This window comes from Oryctolagus cuniculus, chromosome 2, assembly GCF_964237555.1.
Source record: "Oryctolagus cuniculus chromosome 2, mOryCun1.1, whole genome shotgun sequence".
NCBI classification, from domain to species: Eukaryota; Metazoa; Chordata; class Mammalia; order Lagomorpha; family Leporidae; genus Oryctolagus; species Oryctolagus cuniculus.
Window position 1 is genome coordinate 176111020 of NC_091433.1, and position 18334 is coordinate 176129353.

General features: G+C 60.0%; 1 protein-coding gene across 1 annotated transcript; it reads right to left on the reverse strand.

Annotated features, from left to right (window-relative positions):
* Nucleotides 1-291: 291 nt before the first annotated feature.
* Nucleotides 292-15787, reverse strand: SLC35F6 (solute carrier family 35 member F6). The gene is made up of 6 exons (XM_002709971.5): nucleotides 15602-15787; nucleotides 7529-7601; nucleotides 6743-6914; nucleotides 6332-6544; nucleotides 5718-5828; nucleotides 292-4312 (listed from the first exon to the last, which is right to left on the reverse strand). The coding sequence occupies exons 1-6, from the start codon at nucleotides 15676-15678 to the stop codon at nucleotides 3843-3845; spliced, it is 1116 nt and encodes a 371-aa protein (XP_002710017.2). The 5' UTR covers nucleotides 15679-15787; the 3' UTR covers nucleotides 292-3842.
* Nucleotides 15788-18334: the final 2547 nt, after the last annotated feature.

Genomic DNA, 18334 nt, shown 5'->3' on the forward strand with positions numbered 1-18334 from the left:
TTGACCAACTTTTTCTTCCTTATCCCCCCTCCCCGCCCCAAGCCTGGAAGACTGCTCATCCCTCAATGCCTAGCTCAAGTACCGCTTTCTCTGATACCTCTGGGTACAGTTAGCTCTCCCATGCTCCCTTGCCTGTGCCTCACACACAAGCCTCTCACTGCGTATCAGGCCCGGCCGGGAGTGTCTTCACCACGTCCCTCCTCTTACCTGATGGAGCCACAGTTCTTGGAGCACAGAAGTTCTTGAGTTTAGGGAAATCTGGGATTGAAGAACCTTAACAATTTTTACAAGTTTTTTTTTTTTTTTTAAGATTTATTTATATATTTAAAAGAGAGAGAGAGAGAGAGAGGGAGGGAGTAAGGGATAAAGAAAAAGACAGGGATTTTATCCACTGGCTTGTTCTCCAAATGGCTGCAACAGCCAGGGTTGAGCCAGGTCAAAGCCAGGAGCCAGGAGTTCCATCAGTTCTCCCATGTGGGTGGCAGGGGCCCAAGCACTTGGACCATCTTCTGTTTCTTTCCTTGGTGCATTAGCAGGGAGCTGGATCAGAAGTGGAACAGCCAGGACTTGAACTGGTGCTCTGATAGGGGATGGCAGTGTTGCAAGTGGCAGCTTAACCTGCTGCGCCACAGTGCCAGTCCCAAGTGTTCATAGTAAAAGGGATTTATCAGCTTTTACAGCTACACAGGGAACTCCCTGTGGACCTTGGCTCTCAAAGGCTGTAGTCGACGAGAGGATAGGGGACAGGGGACCAGGAGTGACACTGCACAAGGCCATCCGGGAGGTGGTGGAGAGCCCTTCCTCCAATGGGCAGGGGAGGCCTTGAGCAGTAGGGGCAGAGCTGGGAACTCTGGTGCCACTCTCTCCCTTTCAGTCCTCAGGGGTCACTGCCACTGGCAGGAGGGCGCCTGAGGACTAAGCCAGCCCCAGGACCCCTAGGGCTGCTCTGGGAGGGGCGGGGACTGGCCCGGGCACCGAGGCGCAGGCTGTCGGCTGTACTGGAGTGCACACTTTCAGGAGTCGGTCTGTTCTAATGTCAGGGTGCGGCCCCCTTGCCAAGCTCCCACCTTTCAGAGCCCCTTTCTGCACTGAGAACAGAAAGCCAGATGTGTCCCACCACCCTGCAGACTCCACAGGAGAGTGGACGCCCCCGCCCCCAGAACACGGCCAGGCCTCTCAAGCCCGCCCTGTAATGCACACCCCGTCTCCAGCAGGCGGGGAGGCACCTGCCGGCACTTTAACATTTTCTCCAGGCAGCTCGCTTTATTCTTTGTTTGAAAGGTAGAGTGACAGAGGGCAATCTTGGATTTGTTGGTTCACTCCCCAAATGTCCAGAACAGCCGGGGCTGGGCCAGGCTGAAGCCAGGAGCCAGAACTCTATGTGGCTCTCCTATGTGGGTGGCAGGAACCCAACCCCTGGGCCATCTTCTGCAGCCTCCCCCGCTGCACTAGGAAGCTGGATCAGGAGCAGAGGTGGGGCTCAATTCCGTGCACCCCAAGTCGTGTGAATTTTGAGGTTATACTCCACATTGGTGTTTCAATACTTCTCCCCCTTCTGTGTGAAGCTGGGGCCTTGAGCCGGGCCTCTGCTGGGACGGAGGCACTGGGGCTGGGAGGCGGCCGCACAGAGCAGCCCTGCTCCGCACTCTACTGGGCAGAGCTGACAAGGCCCTTCGCGCCTGCTGCCTGACGTTCACGCCTAACCTGGAAGGCGGAGGCTGACATGGCCATGGGAGGGACATGAAGCCCCCTCACTCCTGGAGACGAAGGGATGTGCCTGAGCGGGGGGCAGGTTTGATGGGACCTCCCCTCGCCACAAACTCCCACTGTAATGCCCCCAGCAGCCCCCGGGGCAGCACTCAAAGACCAAGCACTTCCCCAACACCGTGCAAGAAGTCCCAGACACAGCACAAGGTCTTGGCAAACGGGCTGAGCAGTGGCCCAGAGCCAGAAACCTGGCTTGGCCTGAGGCTGGCTGACCTGGGTAAGTTCTGGACTTCAGCTCCTTTGTCTGAACAATGACTGGGCCCCCGAGTGATTCCTATGCTTGCACATTAGTTTTTCCATTCCAGCACCCTAGGTGCTACCCCAGGCACTCACTGTGCCCCTTCTCTTTCATTTGAAAAAGAAAAAAAAAAAAAAAAAAAAGTCTGGGGCCCACATTGAGCCTGGTGGTTTAGACATCAGTTAAGATATGCATGTCCTCTATCAGTCTCTGGGTTCAATGCCTGCCACTGGCTCCTGACTCCAGCTTCCTGCTAATGCAGCCCCTGGGAGGCACCAGTGATGGCTCACGTGACCTGGTCCTGGGAGATCTGGATTGAGTTCCAGACTCTTGGCTTTGGTCTGGCCCAGACCTGGCTGTTGTGGGCATTTAAGGAGTGAAGCAGCACTTGGGAGCCCTCTGTCTCTCTTAAGTAAAACAATAAATAAAACTACATATTAAAAAAACTAATATTTCCAATTTTTTAAAAATATAAAGTATAAAACAACATCCTGAGGCCCCAGTTTTTTAGACAAGGTCACTGTAGTGTCCACCACCCTCACTGTCCACTCACATTCCTGTGACACATGCCGTGGTCCAGAGGAGCGCAGGGGTCCTGGGACTCAGGACTGGTAGGATGGCAAGGCCACCCTCCCCGGGCAAGCTCTACTAACCTGCTGTGGCCACACACAATCCTAGCGCCTCACTTGGCCACAGCCCCCGCCCTGGAGTCTCCTTTAAGGTGTCCGGTGTTTGCTGAGCTGCCCAGCGAAACAGCTGGCGGCAACAGCCCCCAGCCCCACTTCCATCACGGCTGCCATCCTGCTCTGTGGGGTGGAGGCAGCTGGAGGACAACTGCACAAGAGGTTTCTGGCCCATCTGGGGGACCCTGCAGGGACGATGTGGGCGGTGGGCCCACAGGTTTGGACATGGACAAGTCGCTGGGCCCTGGTTTCCTTACCCAGACCCACCTCTGAAGGCTGCAAGAATGAAAGTCAAGTACTTAGCACAATGCCTGGGACCCTGCATCACCCTCAGTGGCAGGATCCCGGGGGGCGGGGCCCGGGCTCCAGATATGTGTCGCATCCCAGCCTGTGGCGGAAGCGTGAGCTGCCCAGCCTCAGGCTCCCCCAGGAGACCCCTCTGGCCAAACCACCCACAACTCTTGGCCTCAGTTTCTCTCTTTGAGATGGAAGGGAAAGGGTTCAAGCTGCTAACAAAGGGTGCCTGGAGCCCCCGGGAAGGTCTCCCGCGCAGGTAGGCCCCGAGGGGGTGAGCAAGGACAGGCTGAGCGCAGTGGGGGTGGGCCAAGGGACGGTTCCCTGTCGCGGGCTCTCCTCCTCTCAGGCTGCACACAACCAAAGCCCATGGAAGGCTGGGCCAGAAGGCACCGAGGCCACCGCCCTGGCTGCCTCTCTCCAGAGCGACCAGGTACGTGCTGGGGAGTGGATGCAGGGTGTGGGCAGGGGCGGGGCTGGACCGCAGTGTCGGGACAGGGTTAGGGAGTCCCTCACACATTGTGGCAAACAGTGCTCAGTTCTGCCTTCAGCTTGCTCACTGACTTCTCTTTGGAGAATCAAATTTTGCTATGAACCATAAACTAGGTGACCTATAATGACGATCTAATTTATGACTCTGACATCCTCATTTAGCTCTAGTGTTGCAGGAGGCCTGGGAGGGCTGGGGTCGCTCACTGTACCCAGGCAGGCCTGTGGCGGCAGGAAGAACTGCGAGCTGGGTCACCTTGGTGGGAGCAGCCGCCTTGGGGGTCGGCAGGGAGGGGCAGGGCGCCAGCTGGCAGGGCCTCAGGCTCCGGGTGACCGAGGGGCACGGGTGGCAGCAGAGGCCCAGCAGGGGCTCAGCTGGCACTGTTGATGGAAGTCCGGCCGCCCCCCAGCAGTCTCTCGTGCTCGCCGTCCTCGGCGGGGCGCCGGCCCCTGGACAGGCAGGCCAGCAGCGGGCGGTGCAGCCCGTTGTAGAGCGCCGTGCCCGTCAGCAGGATGAGGAAGCCGAGGATCTGCAGCGGGTGGAAGGCCTCCCAGCCCAGCGCCAGGCTCAGCGCCCAGATGACCACAGTGCGCAAGCTGTCCAGCACCATGCGGGTGGTGGCGCTCAGTTCCTTGGTGACGCTGATGCCCGCGAAGTTGAAGAAGGCGATGCTGCTGATGTTGCCCAGCAGGGCCAGGGCGATGAGCGGCTGCCGGCCCACCTGGCAGAAGGCGTCCAGGGCGTCCTCCAGCATCCCGCGAGGGTTCCCGCTGAACGAGCCGGCGGGGATGTAGTACATGGGCACCAGCAGCAGGGAGAGGATCAGGAAGCCAAAGAAGCCTGGGAGGGGCGAGGACGGCACCTTCTCCACCTGCCCGGCCTCCGCCCGCCCCGCCCCCACGGCCTCCTCCTCTGGGGTCCCGTGGCCCGCCCTGGATCTGTCTCACCAGCAGCTTACTGGCTTACTAAATGGGCTCTGGCCACCCTTTCTCTACTTCAGCTCAGTGACATCTGACTGGACTGAGTCAGAAAGACTGTGTATGCTGTGATCCTGTGAACGCGTGCACGCCCCATTCTCAACGCCACCCTCACCACGGACCATGCTCTCTGATGTCTCTAAATCCGTCTAAAGGCTTTTTTAAAAAAATGTTGGCTACAGCTCACTACCTCGCTCTCTCAAGTTTGGAAAAGCACAGCTCTCTAACTCAGAGTGTGAGTGGACTGAGGCGAGGAGCCTGCACCAGAATGGGAACTGAGGCACTACACAGAGTAAGAATGAGGCCGGCACCGTGGCGCAGTGGCTCAAACCAAACCTGCGGCGCCGGCATCCCACATGGGCGCCATTTCAAGTCCCAGCTGCTCCACTTCTGATCCAGCTCCCTGCTAATGCACCTGGGAAAGCAGTGGAAGATGCCCAAGTGCTTGGACCCCTGTATCCACATGGGACCCCTGGAGGGAGTCTTAGGCTCCTGGCTTTGGCCTGGCTCAGCCCTGGCCATTGCAGCCATTTGCGGAATGAACTAGGGGATAGATGATCTCTTTCTCTGTCTCTCCCTCTCCCTTTCAAGTAAATAAATCTTTAAAACAGCGAGTGGAGATGATGTGGTTTGTGGCGTCGTGGATTTGGCCGGTTTACGTCCTGCCGTCAGCTTCGCGGCTCTTGCAGACCCTGACAGCCCGCTCTGGCAGCACAGCTCCAATTCACCTAGATAATCTTGGTTTTTTTTTTTTTTTAAAGCATGATCTTGCTGTTGCTTCACTGTTCAAAAAGCTTCAGTGGTTGCTCCCAGGCTGTCACCTGCAGTCTAAATCCACCTGCCCAGTCAAGGTTCTCCGAGAGATGACCCCGACCTACTTAATTCCTGACTACTTAACTTCCTCAACATCAAACCTACCCTGCACTGCAGTTCCCCTCACTGGTTTCCAAGTTCACGTGCAGCTCTCCACGCCTTTGCTGTCTGCAGTCTCCTCCCCGCCACTCCCGCTGTTTGAACGCCACCCTCCTGCTCTGAGACAGTCAGAACTCGGCCAGCAAGCATCACTCCCGCACGCGCAGGCCAAGCTCAGATGCGTGGCCTGGCCCTGTCCTCTAGAGTGGGCGTGAGTCCCGCTCATCTCGTCCTTGGCTTCCCCTAGCTCCTGGCATGGCAGGGGTCAGATCTGTCAGCTTGGGTCTGGAGGAGGAGGAGTGGGGCTCACCCTCCCGGCGGTCCCGGCCCTCCTCCCAGGCCCCGGGCCCACGCACCCTCGGTGCCCACCGCCCGCAGCGGGTGCACGTTGTGCTTGTAGACGAACTTCTCCTCCAGCACCATCTGGATGGCAACGATGATCTGGGCCATGATGATCAGCAGGTCCCCTGCGGGAGAGGCGGGGCCTGGGGTGACGGCAGGCCAGGGGCAGAACACAGGCCACGCCCGATTCCCCAGGTGGGAGGGACAGGCTGCCAGGACAGCACTGAGCTCCTGAAGGCCCAGAGCGGCAGCCTTTGAGGTGGAGATTTCTGGTGTCACCCCGAGTCCGGGTAGTTTCCAGTGGCCACTCCACTGTAACATGGGCCACACAGGCTGCCTTCGGGAAGGTTCCTATGATGATGCACACACAGTGCTCAGTACCCGCTTGGGCTCAGTGAGCGTCCACTCCTTTCCCCTCCCAGGCGAGCAGTGTGACAGCACAGATGTCCCAGGATAAGTCTGCCCCTCCTCTGACCCGTTCTTCCCACACCCCCTCTCCTGCTGCTAGCCTCACTCCTCACCAGTCTCCCCTGCACTCTGTCCATGGCCCCGAGAGCAGGTGTGCGCCCTTGGCGGGGCCTGTGCCAGGGTGGGGGACGCGCCTGTGCCGGGCCCGCCCCAGCCGCACCTGTGATCACTTCGCTGAGTTTGTGCTGACTGTCATGCTTGCTCATCAGGTCGGCCAGGCCCACGACCACCAGCCCGGCGATGGTGGCCAGGATGCCCAGCCACTGGCTTGGCGCCAGCCTGCGGCCCAGAAAAGCCACGGAGAACAGGCCTGTGAATATGATCACTGCGCCCCGCAGCATCTGGAAGCTGGAGGCACTGGTCATGTTCAGGGCTAGGAGAGGAGAGACAAAGGCTGTTAGCTCCGAGGGCAGAGGCTGCCACTGCGGGGTCCCCAGGGCTGGACACAGGCCACGGTCAAGTGTGTGCGTGCGTGTGTGAGGTCCGGGAGCATGGCAGGTGGGGGCAGGGTGGGGTGGGGCAGCCCCTGTAGGCTTCGCTGAGCCCTTCTCGGCCTGGCCTGGCTACTCACCCACGTACATGAGGCTGGTCCCTGTCATGTCGCAGAGGGCTGGCGGCAGGAAAAGAAGGGGGTTGAAGGGCTGCTGGGCGTCCGGCCTGGAGTCTGGCTGCCTTGCGGCTCTGCACTGGAGCAGGTAGAAGGCAGCCAGGCAGGAGAACTCCCCTAGGAACATGCCCACGGCCTGCAGGGGCGAGAGCGCCGGCACTTCAGAGCTGGGCATCACCGGCGGAGTATTTTTAATACAACCGTTCTTCAAACTGGCCCAGAACCCCAACACATCAAACAACAGAAACACAGCTCCTGGGGGAGGCCCAAGGCTCTGTCCCAGCGCTCCCAAGGCTGCATGGAGTCCTGTCCCCAAACCACCCACCTAGGCCCACCACTAACGAAGCCCCCTAAGCCCTGCAGACTCGTGGGCAGCCGCATGGCATGCGCTGTTAGAGCTGGGGCTCAAGTTTCCGGCTCCTCGTTCCCAGCCCAGCAACGGGCTGTCTTCATTTCCAGTCCGGGCCCGGGCTGCCAAAGGGGAGGGGGCGCTTGTCTCTGATGTTTTCCACGTTGTCTGTTCTCGAACGTGGGGCGGCACGAAGGCTCGCCTGGACTCACGCAGGCCCGCCACAGGGGACCGTGCCCCCTCAAAGTCTGGCCCCTGTTCCGGGGAAGCAAGGGAGCTGACTCCGCTGAGCACAGGAAGCAGCCCGGCCTCCCAGGGGACACCCGGCCTGAGGCCTGGGAGGCAGGGGCGGGTGAGGGCAGAGGGCAGAGGGCTGAGGGCAGAGGGCAGAGGGCAGATACCTGGAGGAAAGGGTGCTGGAAGCTGTGCTCCTGGCTCCCTCCGCAGCCCTCAGCTGTGAAATTGTCCGCCCACCTGCAGCAGAGAGAGGCAAGGTCAGCCCGGGCAGAGTGGCAGGGTTCTGTCTCCCTCCACGCAATGCCAAGAGGCTGGGGTGTGGGGGACTCGGCCGCAGCATGGGGCTCCCTCCCCTGGAATGCTCAGAAATCACAGATATTCTCATTACCGCATTAGTCACTATGACTATGAGTATGAAGTATCGCTTATACTCATTAAAGGGACACGTCAGCACCACTATTTTAATGTCACACAGTAAGAAACGCACAGCACTGGGGCCGGCACTGCGGTGTAGCAGGTTAAGCTGCTGCTTGTGAGGCTGGAGTCCCTGCTGCTCTGCTTCCAATCCGGCTTCCTGCTACGGCGCCTGGGAAAGCAGCAGAAGATGCCACCCACGTGGAGACCTGGATGGAGTTCGTGGCTTCTGGGCCTGGCCCAGCCCTGGTGTGGCCCTTTGGGGAGTGAACTAGTAGATGGAAGCTCTCTCTCTGACTCCCCTCTAGCTCTGCCTTTCAAATAAATGATCTTTTTTTTTTTTTAAGATTTATTTATTTACTTGAAAGGCAGAGTTATAGAGAGGCAGAGGCAGAGGCAGAGAGAGAGAGAGAGAGAGAGAGGTCTTCCCTCTGCTGGCTCACTCTCCAAATGGCCACCAACGGCTGGAGCTGAGCCAATCTGAAGCCAGGAGCCAGGAGCTTCTTCTGGGTCTCCCACTTGGGTGCAGGGGCCCAAGGACTTGGGCCATCTTCTACTGCTTTCCCAGGCCACAACAGAGAGCTGGACTGGAAGAGGAGCAACCGAGACTAGAACCAGTGCCCATATGGGATGCCGGCACTGCAGGCAGCAGCTTTACCCGCTATGCCACAGCACCGGCCCCAATAAATAAATCTTTAATATTTATATCTCACATATGTGGGTATCACCAGTTTGCTTTTTTTATGTTTGCTGACTTCATGGCCATTGAATTGGCTTCCTTGATAATCTTTGCTTTTATTTGCACATTTTAAAACACTTAAAACACCATTCTGTCAAGGGCTCCAGGGCACAGAAAAGACCAAGTCTCTGCTCTGCAGGGGAACTTGGGCCCCAGGAAAAGACCACAGGACACAGACCATTCGATCACCCACATATAACCTTCACGGAGCTGCAAGGTCTTTCTAACGCTGACCCTTCAGCAGGTGGCAACTTCGCGTAACTGGTGGAGCAAACCCCCAGCCGGCACGGTGGCAGACGGTGAGAACTGACTGCCTCTCCCTCCCCACTGAGCACAGCCAGGAGTCCAGGATCCTTCACGGCGCAGCCTTCGGGCAGTGGCCACCAATCACTCTGAACTGCCCGCCATCTGTGCACGAAAGCTCCCTCTCCCGAGTTTCATTTACGCTGGGCTTGGTCACCCCGGCGTCTCATCTTCCATCTGACAGCCCTGGACACATGCGCAAGCCTTCTGACCTTCTCGTGAATCTCCGAATCTCCCGGCTCGGCAGCCCCAGCCCTGCCTAACCCCACCCCGGCTGCTGCCTTTTGGAAGCGTTCGGTGGGCCAGGCCCAGAGCCAAGCATGTCATCTGGCCCAGCGTGGGGCTGGCCAGATGGTGACCGCTCCCTTGTGCTGGCCATCTCGGGTGTTGACACATCTCCGAAAGCACCGGCACGTCACATGCCGAGCTGGTCAATGCAGGACCAGGAATGCTTCCAGAGAGCTGCAGACCTGCTTCTTCCGCAGCTCCCCACGGCGCGTGCCCGGAAGTGCAGCACTCGGGCCTCCTTGTTGTTAAATGTCTTCCCAGAGCAGCCAACACAGCCCTGCGCTCCTGGCTTAGCCGTGACCAGTTCACGGGGCGTAGCCCTGCGCTCCTGGCTTACTCATAACCAGCCTGAGCTCCCAAAGGGCACAGGTGTCTTCTGGGCTGTGCCAGTGCCACCAAGCGTGGGCGGGATGGGATCAACACAGATTCTGACCTCCGTGTGCCCCTGAGTTGGGAGGGAAGCAGGAAACTTTCCTGCAGCCCAGGGCAAGGGCTTGACGTGGACCCTGGCAGTGGGCAGGGCCGGCCAGGTGGCAGTGGAGATCCCTCTCACTGACCTGGGACCACAAGGCTCATGGTTCTCGGGACTGGTGTGGTCAGAGGTGAGTGGACAGGAGAGCAGGAGTTCTGATACGACTGGTTAGAAGCTGAGTGTGAGTGAAGCCTGGAGCCCTCTCTGGTCCGACGCCAAGGGGGAAGAGAAACCTCTGCTCACGGAGGCCTCATTTCTGCCTGATGTGCTGTGGGCTGGCCCTGGGGTCCCTGGCAGGACAGGGCATGGGTAGTGGGTGGAGCCACAGAGCAGCCACAAGCTCACCCAGGAGGCTGGCTCTCTGGCCCTGGCTTGCTTCTGCAGATAGAGTGCCACAGGGCGGTCCCAGGAGGCCACTGAGCAAAGCAGAGAGGTGGGCAAGAGTGAAGAGGTCTACCCAGGGCACGGAGAAGGTTGCCCCACAGCAGGTGCGCAGGTCAGAGGTGGGAACTGCCAGTGCTGGGGCAGCGACAAGACGGGGGCCAGGCCATGAGGCCTCCAGCAAGGACTTTTTGAAAAGGGTGTGTGTGGCAAGTGTGGAAGCCACTTCCTCATCCTGGTGCCATGCCCAGACCACAGATGCAGCTCCGGAAGCCCCTCCAGAGCCCACACCCCAACTCACCCAGGGTCCAACCTGCACAACTCAGAGTAAGGACAACTCAGGCCTGAGGCCGAGAGGGAGCACAGCGTTCAGCCCCTCCCGGCCCCAGCTCCTGGCACATGGCTACACAGCGGCTCTGGGATTTTCCACTGAACGAATGGGACTTCAGACCCCATCAGCAAACAGCGCAGGGATTGCCGTCCAGAGGCACTGTCCCCACGGGGGCGGGAGGCAGCCCCGGCCGTGGAACAGGCTGGAGCCTGCCCTTCCCTGGGGGGTAGGGGCACCCCATGGGAGTTGAGCGCCCCACCCTTCCCAAGGACTGGCTTTGCTTTCTCCAGGAGGCAGGTCTGCCTGGACAGGCCCGGCTGGCAGGGTTCCCACCGGGGAAATGGAATCGTTTTGTATCCCAGAGTCTGGGGCAGGCTCGCAGCACGAGGGATTGGATGTCCCCAGCACAGGCTGCCCCGCCGCTCAGCTCTGCAGGTGCCGTGGGCGGGAGGAAGCCAGGCTTCTCCTCCTGGCCCACTGGTGGGGCTCAGAGGGACCCCAAGCCTCACAGCCAGGAGCCAAAATCCAGCCCCAGTGGAGCTGGGGATGACAGCCACGGCCCCTAGGGTGGGACAGCCTTGTTTTCCACTGCACAATTCACTGTGCACTGTCTTTGTGTCCCGCTGAAGCGTCACAATGAAGACCCACATTTTACATGGGGACCCCAGAGCTCCACGCAGCAGAGGGGCCATTCAGGCTCTTACAGTGGAAGTGCGAAAGTCTTAGGTCACCCAGGCCAGGCTGCCACAGGTGATCCTGCCGACACTGATGACTCGTCAGAAGACGAGAGTGGTGTGAGCTGACTCACAGCAGTGTGTGACACAAGTCCCCTCTGTCCCTTCTCCCTCCATCCCCTCACTGGGCAGGACCATCTCCCCTCGTGTTGGGTGAGGGTGCGCCCAGCTCTGCTCCAGACCCATTCTCTGCAGCCTGGTGCTGGCTAAGGCAGAGGCAGAGGCGGCGGCCGGAGGGGCCTTGGGCTACCGGCCCCTCCAACACGGAGAGTCCTTACTGAGAGAGGCGCCCGAGGCACACAGGGCACATCAGACCCCGAGGCGGGGCTGGCAGCCAGGAACCGCATCGTCAGGTCCCCGCCCCGGCCCTAACACTTTGAAGTTCTCCTGTGACCTCCTTATCCAGACCTCCCGCTCCCTGGCTGTGGACACCTGTTCTGGGGGACAGCCCCGGGCCCCGAGGCAGGAGGCCTATGGTACCCTGGCAGGGCCAGGCTGAGGCCCCGGAGGAAGCACCCCGGCAGGCACAGGCCAGCTCACTTCAGTTTCCGGAGCCCCGGCAGCCCGTGCTGGGTGGTGAGTCACTCCCGGGCCCTGCCCTGTCCAAACTCCAAGCTCAGCATTTTGGGTGGTCAGGGCTGACAGAGCTGAGGAAGTGGCCGCTGCGGCTGGCCCAGGCCCGCTTGCCGTGTGTCCATCCCCACCGAAGCTCTGCCGTTTGCCCCGTACTCCCAGCTTGGCAAGCCCCGTGAGCCAGCTTCTTTTCCCACTGTGGGGGCCACAGAAGGGCTGGGACTTCTTCTCTCTCTGGTTTACGAGAGGATACGCCTTGTCTCCATGGAAGAAAAAAATCTCTCCAGTAGATATTTCTGTGTCTGGGAAGAAGACGAGGCAGGGATTTATCACGCCCATTTTACAGTTGGGGAAACCGAGGCCTTCTGGCCTCATAAGCCATGGAATCCCACTGCTTGCAAGCCTCAAGCTCTTTCCATCGTGTTATACTGCCCTCCTGACTTAAGGCTTCCTCAAGCTGGCACAGCCACCCTGTGAGGCAATTCTCCCAGGGATGGGGAGCTGCCAAGGGCAACAGTTAGCATGAGGGGGTGGGGAGAGCCTGGCGCAGGCCCCGTGGTCCTGGGAAGCCAGTCCCCGGCACCCTCTTGGCTGCGTGGGCCCTACGGTCTGCGGCAGCTCAGGAGGGGCCGAGCCTCACTCAGTGCCTACTCGACCCTGCTTCTTCAGATGCTGAACCTGGGCACCACCCCTGCACACACAGCTCAGGCGGACAGACGTGGTAGGGTCCCAAGCAGACGATCCGGAGGAGAGAAAGCCATGGAAAGGAGAAGCAAGCCCTCGCAGGCAGGGCCCTGCCGAGACGCAGGGCTGCGGTCAAGGGGCCAGGCTGACTGGTGGCTTTTCCTTCCCCAGGCATGTGAACTCCGCCCCCGCACCAGCGAGGGGGGGTCTCTCCTGAAACCTGCTGAGCGCGCAGAGCAGAGCGGACCAGCAGAAGCACGCGCCCCCGCGCACTTCCTCGCCGGCGGCCCGAGTCCTCCTGAGAACCAGGTCCGGGCAGCATCGCTGCTCCTTTTGCAGGAGGCCACGGCAGGCTCTCAGCCCCAGGGGACAGACACGCAGGGTGTGCAGGGAGACAGCCTGCCCAGTTCAGGAAGTGCATCCTGCGGGCTGGCCGGAGACGCTACTTTACTTGCAGGATTACAGCTGCCATGGACATGGGTTTGTGTGTTCTTGTCTGGGAGGAAGTAAGAAGAAATCCCTAAGGAGGAAGATTCTGGGGCACGATAGTGCTGAACGAACAGGACCAGTTCCGTGGCTTGGGTTCTAGCTCCCGCCCAGTTAAGCCACAAAGAAGACATTTGTCTTGGGGCCTGCTGTGTAACTGGTGGCAATCAGATGGGGTGATTTCTGTTGCTAACATTCTAAATGCCCCCCCCCCCCCCAAATAACTGGAAGGGTCAGCGCTGTGGCACAGCAGGTTAACACCTCGGCCTGAACCGCCGGCATCCCATATGGGTGTCGGTTCATGTCCTGGCTGCTTCTTGTCCGATCCAGCTCTCTGCTATGGCCTGGGAGAGCAGTAGAAGATGACCCAAGCCCTTGGGCCCCTGCACCCGCGTGGGAGACCTGGAAGAAGCTCCTGGCTCCTGGCTTTGGATCAGTTCTGGCCATTGTGGCCAATTGGGGAGTGAACCAGCGGATGGAAGATCTCTCTTGCTGCCTCTCCTCTCTCTGTGTAACGCTGACTTTCAAATAAATAAATAAATCTTAAAAATTAAAAAAAAAAAAAAAAAAAAAAAAAAAAAAGCTTGGAGAAGCTCCTAGCCTCCCCCGCCAGTGGTGGTTGTCAATATGGACCCTGGCACCAGGCCACTTTGGCCGAACTCTGAACTCTGCCACCTCACAGCTGATCTGAGCTCAGGCAAGTCATTCCATTGTTCCAAACCTCGGTCTCCTCGTTGAGGGATGATGAGTTTATCCGCCTCGTGGGGTGGCTGTGAGAATTCACTGAGTCACACATGAGGCTGGCACGGGGCAGGCGCGCTGGTGGTAAACGAACTGCTGAGCCTGTCTGTCCGTCCCTGACCACTGCAGGCCAGAAACACCGTCTCACGCTGCTAACCCCACCAGGGAGGACACCGCCGCTCCCCAGGTCCTTCCCCTCCGAGAGCACCGCAGGCTTTGGCCCTAGAACACGGAGTAGAGTCCAGGGCTGGGGCCAGTCTCGGGTCAAAGGCCCCACACCAGGTGACAGGGCAGGGCAGAGGGATCAAAGGTTGCAGGTCTCCCACCCAGCGGCCGCCTCCCTGACTCCTGGGCGGCTTCTGAGGCCTTTAGGGACTGATGACCTCCTGGCGTCCTACCCGACCGGTTTGGAGCCCTTCAAAGAAAGGCGCTGAGTCAGCACAGTGCACCCTAGCAGGAGGGGGACGCCTGGACCCTCCTTGGGGACAGCAGCCCTAGCAGACTTACAGTCTAGAGGCACTTGATCGAGCCACAGCTGCTACAACAGACGGATGAGGACTTGTTCTGCTGCGTTCAGAGCCTAACCAGGAAGGGAGCCCTGAGCCCGGGCCTCCTTTGTCGCTAAGAACTTGACACAGGAAGTGACCTCCGGGAGGCCACAGGGCCCAGGAGGCCACCAGCTCTCCACAAGGCACAGCCAACAGGTGGGGCTCATGCAGAGCCCCCTGCTAGGGGAACGGAGGACCCTGTGACAGCCAGCTGTGTGCACATCTGTCTCCCGCACTCAGGTTCTGCGCATCTCTAAGGCAGGGGCCGTCTCGTGGTTACCCCTATCTCGGAAGCCACCATACACAGGTTGGGTGAACTGAACGGAATACCTCTCTCCTGTGGCACACCACGGGGGGACGTACCAGCCACGCACGCCAAGTGAGAACCGGCACCTGCCCTCAGGGCGCTCGCAGTCAGTCTCTCAAAGAGCGATGCGTGACAGAACTGGAGGGCACCAGCGGCGCAGCCCAGAGCGAGGGGAAGCTTTTGCTGGGGACCACCACACCACTCCCTCCTGCTCTGGACCTGTCGAGGCCCAGGCGAAGTGAGGCCTGACCAGCAAGCAGAGCGCTGCCGTCTGCCTCTCCACGTGCACCGCGGAACTGGCCCAGAGAAAGGCCAGCTCCGGGCTCTGCGGCTCGTGGGTGGCGAAGAGAAGGCAGAGGCGGGTGAGGGCAGCGGAAGGGGCAGAGAGTGGTCAGGAGCAGGTGCCGCCTGCCTGCCCGCCCACGACACGCGGGAGGCGACGCTTGCTCCCTCATCCCCAGCCTCTGCGAGACTGTCCTCCTGTCTCGCCTCCGCACATCACAGCTGAACTGCCTCGCGGTCCTGTCTCAACCACACTTCCCTTCTCCCAGGCAGGAAGCCCGATCCCGCGGGTCAGGCCTGGCAGCTTCCTCCCGCACCTGGTCTCTCCCACTCCTCCCTTCCACCCGCCCCAATCTGCTGGGCTCCACGACCATGCGGTGGTCCCAAGGACCTTTCACACTCACCGCCAGGCGCATCGCAACACTTTTCACGGGTCACTCCCCAAAACCCCTTTCCCACAGGGGAATCCATCCAGCCCGGACACACGGCGCTGCTTACGGGCTGACTTCCAATCTGGCCCTTGGTTTCCTGCCTCCAAGTCTGGCTTGCATCTAGATATACCACCCCAGCTTCAAGGCGCCCTCTTCCCCGAGGGACCCCCCTGGGGGACACCCTTGGTGCTGCCACTGTGGCTGGTGGGCCCCAGTCTGGCTCTCGGTTCTGAAAGGGCTGGACCCGGGCTGGGACTGCAGCCCTTGAAGGGCCGCCCGTGGGCGCTGATCCAACCCTCCCGTTTAAAGATTGGAAACGGAGGCGCGGAGACCGGGAGAGACGGTGGATCGCGGTCGGGGCTCGGATCCCCCCAGCGTGGGGCGCGGTCCCGTCCACAATTCCTCTGGCTTCCCCTTGGGTGGCCTCTAAACAGCGCGAACCGCCCGGGCCTATTGGGAGAGCCGGCGGGGAGCGCGCGGGGGTCGCAGCGTCCGCTCCGGGCCGGGCCGGGCCCACACTCACTTGGCCGAGAGCGTGTTGATGGAGCCGGTGACGAGCATGAGCCCCGCCAGGAACAGCTGGTACTTGGTCCAGGCCATGGCGGCGGACGCGAGGGTCCGCTCCGTCAGCAGCCTTGGCCCGGGTCACCCGAGGGGTCTCCTGCTCGAGCGCTTCCGGGCCGGGAGTCATGTGACCCTCTTGGTCCCGCCCCGCGCCTGCTCACCCCGGGAGCGCGCTTGAACCGCGGCGTGCGCGCTCCCCGGGAGAGGCTGCGAGGCGCAGGTGCGGGGAGGGTTGAGACGGAGGATCACGCTAGCGGTCCCCTTTCGCATAGGGGCTGTCGGGGCGACGCGGTGAGGGTGCCTCGCGGATTCTGGAGCCGTGTGTACCCCGAGCCGCAAGGGGGAAGTTCGGGGTCCCCTCTCTGCAGGGCTCCCAGGGAACTCCGGGAGGCCTGGGGGTGTCCCCCGGGACCCCAGCCCAACGAATGGCTCCCGTCTTCCTGCAGAATGGCGCGGGAATCTAGTGCCAGCAGCCGGGCGGGGGGCATCTGAGAGCCGAGCCGACTAAGCGGAGCGACACGGAGACCGGCGGTGGGCGGAGGCGAGGGCCCGCGCCGCCGGAGCTCCCACCTTGTGCGTGGCCAGCCGTCCCCAGCCTCGTGGCTCCGGAGTCAGCCAGGCAGAAATACCCTCCCTGGGTTTGTTTGCTGAGGATTTCCGGCCATTAACATCCCAGCCCCACTCTCAGCCGCCAGCTGCCGCCTTGCGCTAAGGCAGGGCTCCAGGCTGCATCCCAGTGCCCCGGCTGGCACGGAGTGCACAGTTGTCCCCTTAACATGTGCCGCCTTGTGGGAGCTGCGGAACGAGGTGGGCCCGGGACAGCCTCATCCCCGCAGAAACGGCTAATGTAGACTCACGCGGCAGACAGGGAAGGGGAGGAGGAAGTGGCTGTGCACTGGCACAGAGGCATGGGTGAGTGTGAGTGCGGGATCTGCACATCATTCTGGAACATTCCTTCACTTGAGTGCTGGGGAGCTAGGAGACCCACAGGAGGTTACTTCTTGTTCCCTGCAATACCTCTAGTTCTGTGGGATTTAAAAGGAATTGGGGGCTGTGGTGGCACTGGCTAAGAAGTACTGGGGACACCCACACCCCACCTGGGAGTGCCTGATATGAGTCCCAGCTATTCTGCTCCTGACCCAGTTTCCTGCCGATGGGCACCTTGGGAAGCAAGTACCTGGGTCTTTGCCACGCATGGGGAGATCTGGATTGAGTTCCAGGCTCCTGGCTTTGACCTGGCCCAGCTCCACCTGTTGTGGGCATTTGGGGAGTGAACCAAGGGGCAGAAGATCTCTCTCTTTCTCTCTCTCTCTCTCTCTCTCTCTCTCTCTCTCTCTCTGTTTTTTCAACTAAAATATAAATAAGCAGATAAAAATGTAAACAAATAAGGAGCGAAAGGAAAGCATCCATTTACCAAAAGTGAGACACTGGAGCCCAGGGGGACTGGCTGGGGCCGCCCCACTCCCAGGAGGCAGTTCCGAGGGGCAGTGACTCACCGGACGGGGCTCAGGCCAAGGGCACTCCCTGGAGTAAACATGACTCATGGCCATTGGTGTCACCAGCCCGACATGATGTCACTAGAGGCACAGCTACGGCCACATCAAGCAGCGAATTCTGAGTCTCTCTGCCTGTTCATCACATGACTGTCTCTGGAACCCGAGACGGGAGGATTTATTGGCAAATACACATGGAGCCAACTAAGTGTGGGGCTCCCGGAAGACAAGCAAGGCAAGGTTGCTGCCCCCAAGGTGTTCCAGGTTCAGCAGAGGAGGGGTGAGCACAGTGTTCCCCACGTGGGGACGCGAGAGCGTGTAAGAGGCAGGGGCCTGGGGTCGGCGTGGATGGGCAGTGACAGGGACCATCCGAACTGTCCTGAATCGGATCCCCCTGGGTCAGGCCCGTGCCACGAGCTTGCCCACTGTGGGCTCAGTTTCCACAGCAGCCTTGTGATGCTGGAATTCAGGCTCTGTGCAGGGACTTGGAAGAGGAGCAGATTGTTCCAGATGGAGAAGGAGGGATTTCCTGGGCAGAGACTACCCGACGGCCACCACGGGGCTGGCCAGGGAGTGACCGCGGGGAGCTCCAGGTCCCTCATCCAGCCAGAGTGGACTGGACAGGTGAAAACTGGGGCGGACATCAGAGTCCATGGGAACAGGAGCCAGGGTGAGGCCCAAGTCCACAGCAGATGGGCATTCTGAGGAAAATAGGAATTTTTTTAAAAAGATTTATTTATCCATTTGAAAGTCAGAGTTACACAGAGAGAGGAGAGGTAGAGAGAGAGAGAGGTCCTCCATTCGATGGGTCACTCCCCAATTGGCCACAATGGCTGGAGCTGCCCCGCAAAATAGGAATTGAGATAGGTATGCTCATGCCGAGGACTTGCAAAATCCATCAGGTGTTTGGTGAAATTCAGGGATGGAGCTCAATGACACAAATTCGCTTCAAAATTTTGAAAGCCTGGATTTTCTGGCAAAATACTCTGCAAATCAGGATGAATGTTGTCAATACCTGACCTGGATCTGTACCTCTTAAAATTTCATATCCTGGGCCAGCGCTGCGGCTCAATGGGCTAATCCTTTGCCTTCGGCGCTGGCACACCGGGTTCTAGTCCTGGTTGGGGCGCCGGATTCTTTCCCCATTGCCCCTCTTCCAGGCCAGCTCTCTGCTGTGGCCAGGGAGTGCAGTGGAGGAT